Source organism: Aptenodytes forsteri, unplaced genomic scaffold, assembly GCF_000699145.1.
Source record: "Aptenodytes forsteri isolate BGI_AS27 unplaced genomic scaffold, ASM69914v1 Scaffold201, whole genome shotgun sequence".
NCBI classification, from domain to species: domain Eukaryota; kingdom Metazoa; phylum Chordata; class Aves; order Sphenisciformes; family Spheniscidae; genus Aptenodytes; species Aptenodytes forsteri.
In genome coordinates, this window is record NW_008796209.1 from 236611 (window position 1) to 246897 (window position 10287).

The 10287-nt window shown below is 45.3% G+C and overlaps 1 protein-coding gene across 1 annotated transcript in view; it reads right to left on the reverse strand.

Annotated features, from left to right (window-relative positions):
• Positions 1 to 9480, reverse strand: part of LOC103906334 (phospholipid-transporting ATPase ID) — a 77900-nt gene extending 68420 nt beyond the window's left edge. Inside the window, exons 1-2 of the mRNA XM_009288214.2 lie at positions 9217 to 9480; positions 2884 to 2962 (exon numbers count right to left, since the gene is read on the reverse strand). Of these exons, the coding sequence (XP_009286489.1) occupies positions 2884 to 2926 (43 nt within the window). The 5' untranslated portion in view covers positions 2927 to 2962; positions 9217 to 9480. The remainder of the gene's footprint in view (positions 1 to 2883; positions 2963 to 9216) is intronic.
• Between the last annotated feature and the right edge of the window lie 807 nt (positions 9481 to 10287).

Below are 10287 nucleotides of genomic sequence, written 5' to 3' on the forward strand. Positions count from 1 at the left end.
GTTTAATAGTTGAAATTTAAATTAAATAAATAATAAATAATAATAATACACAAAGCAAGTGATGCACAATGCAATTGCTCACCCCTGCCAAGCTCTGCCCGGAGCCTGGCTGCTCAAAAACCAGCTGCCCTGGAGCAGGCTGTCCCTAGCAGGAAGAAGGAAAACCCAATGGAGCTTTCCAAAAGCCCTGGCTCAATTTATATCCTTCCTCTTCCTCTCACAGTGCCCCTAGGCTGGGCTTATGGAAATGAAGCTGCAGCAATGACTGTTATTGCCATTGACTGGAACCACACACCTTGGGATAAGGTTATTTGTGTAGATGAGTTCTCCCTGTTCCCTATTTCTGTTCATTTCATAGATGGTACTTGACCATCCCCATCCTCAAGTTATGAAGCTCTAGTGCTGAGTTAAGCTGCCATGGGATCAAGCCAGTGATCAGAGATATTCCACATTTATCAACTATTGCCAAGGCCTGATCCTTATTTCTTCCCACACACTCCACGAATCGAAAGCCTCACCATTCCTCTCTGTTTTGTCAATATTAATTGTAGGTTAAACCTCGGTGTAAAAGATCTCAAGCATCTTTTCCACAGAAACGCTACTGCTGCTTATCTAAGAGATGTACTTCCCCACTTGGGCTTGAAGAGCTTCACTAAAGTTGGTCATCTAGGAACTGGTTTCCTGCAACAGTTTTTGTATGTCTGACATGGCACCACATGCTACTGCTCTGTGAAGCTGAGTTTTGGTTACAGCCCTGATTCCTTGTAAAGAACATAAAACTATAAAAAACTGACTCTCATCTCCAAGAAATTTAGACCATGTAACCTGTCTTGTTAAGTTATGCTTATCCTGAAAACACTCTCCTAATATTGCCTGCATCTCAGCTCATGTGGAAACAGCCATGTCTTGCTGGGGAGAAACTGCAAAATATTAGTGGTTCTCACTGGGGTAATCCCGATCCCTGTTTCAAGAGCTGATGTTTGAGGTAATCCGTTCTCTCCCATGAAAGTCATACCAAAAGCATGGCTCTTCAGTAAGGTTAACTGCCATCCAGCTTTGTTCCTGGAATGGAAATTTGGTCTTTCCATGAACATTACTGTCCCTCCGAGATGAGTGCATGGGATGTTCCCTGAAGAGCCTCATCTGCTCTCAGGCAGCACAGTCCTACAGCCTTCTCCAAATACAAAGGCTTATAAACTGTTGGATTAAAATAGCACTTCAAACCTGGCATTTACTCCAGTGTAATGTTTGCAAGGAGCAATCATAGCCCTTTCAGCTTTTGGGCTGCAAGGCAAAAGAATTAAAAATAAAAAAGGAGGAAAAGCTCTTTTAGCTTCCTATTACAGAAGCTCCTCATTCCCTTATCACCCCAGCTTCCCTTATCCTTCTCTGAACTTCCTCCAGTTTGAATTCATTGGTTTTGAACTGGTGATCAAAAGCACATAAAATGTGAAAATAAATTATTTTTCCCTATAAAGTATGTTCCTTTATATCTAGAAAGATCTGAGTTTCTTAGGCACTTGGTTGAAGGGGGGGCTGAACACTGCTCTGCTAAAACACAGGTACAGGGCCATGCAAAACACAAAATTTTCCTAATATAGCAACATAATCTTTTTGATAATTAGAATAACTACTGCTGTACAAGTGGGGATGCCCTGGGTGGACGGCGACTCACAGGCAAGCCTGTGCTCCCTCATCTCCAAAGCCAAGACGGAGAAAGAGGCCTCCGGCTGGCAGAGATCCTTCCCCGGGAGCAATCACAACCTCCTTCTCCTGGGACTATCGGAGCAGCAAACGGATGCCCCTGTCTTAAGACTAGGGCTCACAGTCTGCCCCGTACCAGGAAGGGGAAACAGCAGCACAATTGCAAAAATAAACCCCTGGGAAAAAGCTATTCAGTCTTCTGAGCTCAGAGCGGTTGGGAAAAAAATAATTTCATGTCAAAATACAAGTAGGGCACTAATCTCTGCGTTCACCAACTACAGGGAGGAACACCCTGGAAAGGAAAGGCTAGAGACTTTCCCTCTTCCCAGCGTCTGCGGACCTGGATGCCTGAGCAGAGATCGTACCCTGGGCCTGCAGGTGAAGTGATGAAACACAAGACTCAGTTCAGCGACGCTGCTGCAAAGCCTGGTGAAGATGCGCCCTAAGAGGCTGTAGGAAGCTGGCCCACTTTAAGGGTACACTAGTAGCCCTCCTGCTGGACTTCTTCCAAACACTGATCTCCGCAGGGATTTCTGCTGCAAAGTGCGGTGAAGATCATGCTGCAGAGGGTGGCTGCTCCCTATCTCCACACCCATTTATTTGGGTGCCACATGGAGCTCACAGGGAGGGAATTATGTAGGCTCTGGTTTCTCCTCCAGAGTTAGTGTTGCCCTCAGGAGCTTTTGGGGTGCTCTCAGGTGCATCTCTGTACTTTGCTCTTCTTCCTACCTCTCATTGAAGGGAAGATCCGGGCCATTGCCATTAACACATTTCATCATCAAAAGTCTGCATCAGACCTTTACACTAACTTGCTTCTAGCGTATTTTAGAAACAGCTTGAAAGAGGGCACTGTGCATTGCTCATCCACCCTCTCCCCCAAAAGATCCTTGTAGAAAAGACACCAAAACCCAGCTCCCCCAAGCCAGTCGTGCCATGACAGAGCACAAACTTTGCAGCCTGTTCTCTTTCAGATGTCCCCCCCGTTCTCTGGCACACAGTCTGCAGCACGCCCCCGAGGTAGTACAAAATGCAGGAAAAGTAAAGAAAGTGTGCCTTCCTCCGCCTGCTCTGCAGGTGTAGGGCATGCTCCCAAGCACGCTCTCAAGGGCTCGCACGTGTGCTGTATTTACATTCCTTAGGTTGTCACCCGTGACAATGGCATTGCCAGACCACACTCACCTTTCAATTTCTTCTTTCCAAATTTCAATCCAAATAGAGACATCCCAAAACTTTATTTTAGTCCAACTCCATGGAACTTCTGCAAGAGAAAAGAGAAGGTAAATCACAGTGGGGGTTTCTAGTCCAGCAGCATGGCATGATGCACCACTCGCATGTAATTCTGTGCCCATAAAGTGGGAGAACCAAACTCTGAAGCACCGTGGCCAACAGCTACAGTTCATCACGTAGCGTGTTTTAAAATGCAAAACAATCTCAGGTTTGCAAGTTGCACTGCATCAGTGTGGGCTACCTTACCTTGGACATTTTGATCTGTTCATCTGACATGGCACAGCAAAGGGACCGGTGGAGGAGAGACTGAAAAGGACATTCCTACTACCTTGGCCCTACATGAAAAGGAGAAATGCACGCACAAGGCTTGTACTTAAGGTACAGAGGAACTGTGTGACTACCCAGAGCAAGACCAGCCTCCCTGAAGAGGAGGAAGCAGCAGGAAACACTAGTTTCCTGTACATCTGTCTGTGCTCAACATGTGCTGGCTCACGCTGTTGTCCATCTGCTGGTCACCCTCCATGTTTGGGGTGGACTAGCCTGTACGGCTCTGAGTAAAACTTCTCCCCTGCTGGCTGCAAACTTCCTGGCCCAGAAGCCAAAAGCCAGGCGCTAGAAATGCATTTAAGGCACTGAATATATCCTGATGTGCAGAGGAATCGAGCGTTAAGCAAAATCACATCAAAATGTGTCAGTAATGAAACTTTTGCTGTTCCAAGCATCGGACAGTTTATTTAAAGGACTTAATGTGATGTTGGTTCTGACAGCCTGCAAAGATCCGTGAACGTAGGAAAAGCCAGCACTGCCTGGCGTGCCTGGCTGACCGGGAGCCTGAATCAACAGGAACATTGTACCAGTTGCTGAACTGGCCAGTGGAGTCAAACTGAGACATTTGAGGGAATCGTAATCTATCTAGAACAAGTTTTCTAGGTGACAGAATGAAGTTTTTGCACTTTATCCTATGCTATCTGTGCAGAGCAAGGGTGTCTAAGGAGACAAGTATAGCAAATATATCGTATTTTGGAAACACGCAAATGCAAATACAGCCTATGTCACTGCCCAAATGCAAGCCTGATACAACATCACCGGACCATGCCCAGTGCAAGCTTGGGCTTCATGCCTTTTCAGAAAATGAACGTAAACTTTAAGGAAAACTCTACAATCATTGCATAGGTCAAACGCTTCTGCACAGGTCTCTATTCCAGATGCTAAAGCAAAGCTATATTTAGCAGCTGCAATTCAATGAGCCTGAGATAAGGCAAACAGCAGCAGGTAAACGCCAGCCAGCCAGCTAAGTGCTGCACACCCTGAGCACAGCGCAGCCCTGGCACGGCGCTCCCTGCTGCTCACCGCGGCGTTCGGGAACCCCCCTGTGCCCGCTATGCTTGAAAGAGATCCTTTTTCTATTCACTCATGTAGATCCAATTGCTTCTGCTCACCAGAACAAATGCTTTGGCAACACCTCTCCCCAAAATTTCCTCTGTCCATAGAGCTAAACCACTTAAAGTTACAATATTCAATGTCACAACCTAAAGCTTTCTCAATCCTGCTGACCAACCTTACTTTCCATCCCTGACTGACCTCAGTCTATCATTTTGAACATATTTCTTCCATGTTTTAGAATTACTATTATGTCTTACAAAACTGTCCTAACTAGGACTGAGAATTCCCCATAAACTGGTGGGATGAGCAAGACACGCTACACACACACCCAGAGGTAAAGACCTGGTTTTTAGAGGTTTCCTAGAGCACCAGGAGCCACAGATCTGACAACCACAGTCCACCGGCAGCACAAGGATGCAAAAGGTTGGCTGGTTGTAATCATCATATGGCTATACTGCTGAACTCCGGATTTTGCTGTAGTTGCCAAATGTTTTAGAAAGACTATCTGCAACTACTAAACCTCTCCCAGCTGTGTACTGAATTGACAAGGCATATAATTTCAGCAGAGGGAAAAAAAGGATGTTTATATTTGTGGGGGAGCGGAGAAGAGGGTGGCTATAAGCCTTCTTTCAGCAGTAGTAACATGAAACAAACAATGGCATTAAGATCCGTGTCTCACAAACAAAAACCTGAAGCTTCCTTCAGCTCTGACACATGGCTTTTGTTAATTACTGTGATTCTTTAATCACTGGTTTCTGGCGTGACCGCAGTATGACAACAAGACTGTAACAATACACTATTTTGGCATGGAGGGCATCTTTAATTTCTTCAGCTTCTCAGCCCATTTGGTTAGGATTGCATTCATTGAACATCTTCACTCAGCAGCAAGTTTAAGTTACCATCATGGCCAGCACAAATATCCTTACAGGCTCACCATTCCCATAAAACCTTGCCTTTTAGGGCAGATGTGGTGATAACTTTGCCATATGCGTTTGTACCAATTACCTCTCTGGTACGACATTTCCATCATACAGATTTATCATAGCTGCTTACTTAGTTAAAGCCCAGGAGTTACGAATCCTTCCCAAGCTGACCTGATCCTTTATGCAAAGCTCAGCTCCTGGCTTGCCCAAACCACAATGTCATTTGAGAATGTGTCAGTATTCAATGGGCACTCACACGATGGCATTAAGGGCTTGACACACCCGTATTACACTAAGGTGTACCCTTTACTTTCATAATATTACAAGTATCTTCCTTTGCTGCTTTGTTGTTGACTCACATATCTAATCCTCATACTCCTTTACCTAGCAAGCCACTCTCACGCTGGGTATAGCTTCTGTGTGTGCCTGACTGCTCACAGCCCAGTTTGTGCCAGTACACCTTCACGCTTCCAGGTGTCTGTTTTCAGTCTGAGAGTTCATTGACCGTTGGCTGCAAGTGTGAAAACAAACATAAGCAAATGGTGGTGGAGTTGTCCCTTTTGGTGGTGCTCCAGGTACTGCCGCCGCCGTTTGTGTCAGATGTGGTCTCTTGGCTGACCTTAGCTCTGCCTGCCTTTCAGTCCCAGGTCTTTTTCTTGGGGTATTTTGGACTCTAGATCCTACCTGCAGGGTCCAACACCTCTGCACTTCTATCCATCAACAATCACCCTCGGTATTTTTTTTTCCCAGATTCCACTCGTAATCAAAATTCACGTCCTTGCTCAGTTTTCTTTACATATCACTCAATTTTTTAAATCTGAGATTCAGTTTCCCTTCCAAAATTGCAATTATGGGTCTTCAGCCTCATATCACTCACATACACTGCTATGGTTTTAATTTCCCTTTGCGCTTTCTGGAAAAAATGCTCTCTCTCATGTTTCGTTTTCATGTGGCATGAAGTACTTCTCAAATTTTGGTAAGACAATTTCACAGCCTCCTATTCCTGAATTAATTGAAAACCCATAAAACACATGGAAACTTTCTATAGTCAGAATAAAGGCAATTTCCTGTTTGCCTTCATTTTCCCTGGCACCAGCTATTTTCAGATGCAAAGTGAAGCACTGCTTGAATCTCCTCAAGTTGCCTTCCACAGCCTGTGTCAGCCCTTCTGGACTTTTTTTTTGCTCCTCCATTTTCCACTCAATTATTTTGGGTTTGTTTTTTTTTTTTCATTTCTGTTTACTCCAGGTACCCTGCGCTGTTCAGTAATGAACCATGGCTCACAGTACTTGAGTAATCACGCAGGTCCAGCTCCTCTGCTTAACAGGACATGTGTTACTTCCCCATGTTTCCAGAGCCTATAGCAAAAATTACTTAAAGATCAAATTCCCAGTTCCTCATTTATGGGGATTTGGGTGTATAAGCTACGAATAAATTACCCCTTCTCACTGTAGAAGGCTTTTGTATCCACAGTGCTCTACAAACTATCTAGCTACAGCTTACACTTCTGCAAAGAAAATCCACCTGCTTTATGGCTACTGACAGTTTAATCATGGGCTCTGAGCACTTCAATATCCACAGCGAGGACCTACTTTGACGGGTCTGGAATAGGGAAGGGATGCTTTCTCACAAACCAAGCTCAGCCTTATTTAAGAAAGACAAGAGACAGCTTTGGCTTGAGAACACAACTGGAAAGCTCCTCCCGCATGAGGGGCAGGTTGCAATGATCTACGGAACGTGGAATTTGCAAAGGCTACAGCCAAATCCAAAACCACGGCTCGCTAAGGGCTGTACTGCAAACTGGAGGTGGAAGGAAGCACTTCCCACCACCGCAGTGATGAGTAGCAAAATGAGAAAAGACATGGCACAACTCGGGTGAATGGAGAGCAGATGTTGCAGATGGAAAACATGGCTAATTTCTTGGCCCCGTTTCTTTGGACTTAGCTACAGGATCCATCAGATTCAATGATAAATATGGAATAGAAAATACTTGGTGCTTCTGCTCCCATCACCTTGTTCCCAGACTTCGTGAAATGATCCATGGTAAATACAATCATTTTTGGAATGGTTATTTTAATCCAGATCATGGGGTGTAGTTTGGTACAGACCGAAATTCCTGCCCAAGCAGTGGTTTTAGGAGATCTGAGGGGCAGTGAATTGTGCTATAATACTAGAAACAAGCATGCAGAGTCCAGGGGAATTGAGCAGGAGAACAAGATTTCTCCAGTCAGTTTGGCCACCAAACATAGTGTGGTATGTATACACCCTAAAAAGCTTAAATAGTCCCGTCCAGGTAAACATTCAGAAAGCATGCCATGCCTTCACTCACCAAGATTTATAAGGTAATTTTTTTTAATCTACAATCAGCTGATGTAACAATCACAAATACCCACAGGTCTTAGAACTCTTTTTTTTCATGCTAAAGTACTAAATATCGAACCAATAGCTCAGCATATGAGAAAGCAGATCCCAAGCACTGGGCATTGTGACAGACAAGGTTCAAGACTGCCTGTGCTGCCTAGTGCTCTTGGTGGAGTAATGCCGTTAAATATGATGAGATGAACCAAATCTAAGTCCCCAGATTTTGAACGTGTATCACTTTAAACTAGATTTGGAGGCACAACTGGGAAAATATTAAAGGTTTAAAATACATTAGGTCCCCAAACTCCCTGTTTTCTCCATGCCTTAGTTGCATGCCTGCTAAGGGGGTGCACAATGTCAGGGGCTAAATCAGGAGAGTCATGTTCACTCCCAGGGATTGCAGAGGAGGACATCACAGTTGGTGCAGTGTTTGCTAATGCCCTGGCAAGAGCAATGTAAAGGCCTGACACACCTGGCATGGACTGACCTTGCAGTGTGCCACTCAATGGCACGTTTGCAAAGGGACACCTTTAAACTTCTGGTGTATTAACTGTTTCAGTCAAATTGTTCAAATTTTGGTTCCAAAGAGTATGATGCATTTGCTTTCCCCTATCGAAAGCAAACACAAAAATTTCAGCCATTAGAAATAATTAGTACTAATCATCTTTTAACACTGAAATACATTAGCATTTGTATTTCTCCACCCCTCCTTACATCCTCTTGTGTTTGAACACCTCAAGAGCAAAACAGGGAGTAGCATGTGTTGTAGCACTCCCTGCTTTGCAAGTGGGAAACACAGAAAGCGAGCTACAGGACAGACAACCAAAACGTGTTTTTTTAATCCCAGAATAACACTCTTTCGGGGCTGGAATCAGATTTGCCTGAATTCAACCTGGAACAAGTTTAAGAAGCTATAAATGGTCACTCTTGGCATCAGGGTTTACAAAAGGAGCCGTGACTCTGATTTAAATCTACTAGCTCAGTGCAAAGACTTCGAAAGTATCCCTGAAACCTCCCCAGCTTTTTAAATACCTGAAGAGGTATCCTGGATGAGGTGAGCCAGCCCTCCAGCTATTTTTTGGTGCTGTTCCAAGCTACACATACAGAAACTCCTGAAATTCTGTGCTCCTACCCCCTACACTCAAACGTGCCAATGCAATTAGCTGTAATTGCTGGGCAACAGACTCAGTCTGTTATCTGCCACGTTTTAAAGTAATGATCCAATATCCTCCATCTGTCTTCATTAAAACAGTCTTTAAACTGACACCAGAATGGCAGTCAAAAATTTGCATTCAGCTCCTTTGGGTAAGTTAGCTGCAATGCTCAAGTTACCGATCAACAGCTGTGGCAGAGCGAGTTCCCAAACAGAAATGCCGTCTGCTCCCCCCGAAACAATGCAAACAATAGCAGCTTCCCCGGGCGGCTGCTGCTGCTTGAAATCATGCACAGCTCAGCTCACTCCACCCAGAAGTCTATCGGCTCGCCCGCAGAAAAAGCTCAACCCCAAGCACTTTGATTAAGCTTCGCAAAGCTCTCGGGTCTGAAAAAATGGCAAGTTTCCTGCCCCCCAAAACTGACACAGCAAACAAACAAGCGGAAGGGAAGCGTTAAATCTTACCCTTGACGGCTTGTAAAAGTCACAGCAACAAAGTTGCTGCCGTCCATAGCACTCCGGTACACTCCTCTCTTCTCATTTACACGCGGGTTTATCCCCTCCCAAGACCAACAGAGTCGCTCATAGTCGCAGCGCCAGGACATTTATCTAAAAAGCACAGCTTCTTTGCGCTGTGAAACGGGCATCGCGTGCTTGTCTCCAAGCCCCTTAAGATCCACCGCAGACCCGCTCTGCCATGCAATGTCCCGGTAACTAAACTTACTCCAAGTTCCCTACGTCTTACTTCAGTCACTGGCCTTGGCTCCTGGCCAAATTCTTCTTTTTTTTTTTTTTTTTTAATTCTGTTTCCTGTAGATAGGGAGAGTGTAGTAGCTCCTTTAAAAATAAAATGCTTCAGCGCAACAAGCTGCGAAAGTGTAAAGCAGAAAAGCAGAGCACCTAGGGTTGGGGCACCCCAATTAATTCCAGAGGCAACTGCTGCTCGCCTTACCTACCTCCGGCCGACGTGGAAGCTTTCAAAAGGAAACCAAGGGAGTAAAAGAGTCCAACATATCAAATTGCTTTAAAAAAGGATGAACTTGGTAAGAGATCCATTCCTCAGCAGCAGCCCCTCTCTCTGCGTCCGTAATGCTGAAGTCCGTCAGGACTCCTTAAACGCAGAGACACTGTCCTACAAGCTGATCCCAAGGCTCCACCTCATCCACTTTCCAACAGTTGTGAGTAGCAAAAACTCTGCAGAGAAAAACCTCATAGAGCACAATTGCATAACTCAACCACAGAGCTTCCTCCAGCCAGCCGGAGGATCGCTTCGGCACCAAAACATCAGGGCTTGCTCATCCCTGAGAGCATGACCTCCCCTTGGTCTCTCGGACACCCGCCTGGCCTCATCGCTGTCGAGGGCACCCTCCTCACCAAAAACCCTCAGCACTCTCGTGAGCCTCACGACCTTCCCACTCTTTCTGCCACCTTCAACGAACCACACAGTCGCTTTTTTTCCCAAATTCTGGGACCTTTCACAATACAGTGCCCTCCTATATGCCAGTCCCCTGGCATTTTACCTTCCAGGTACACTAC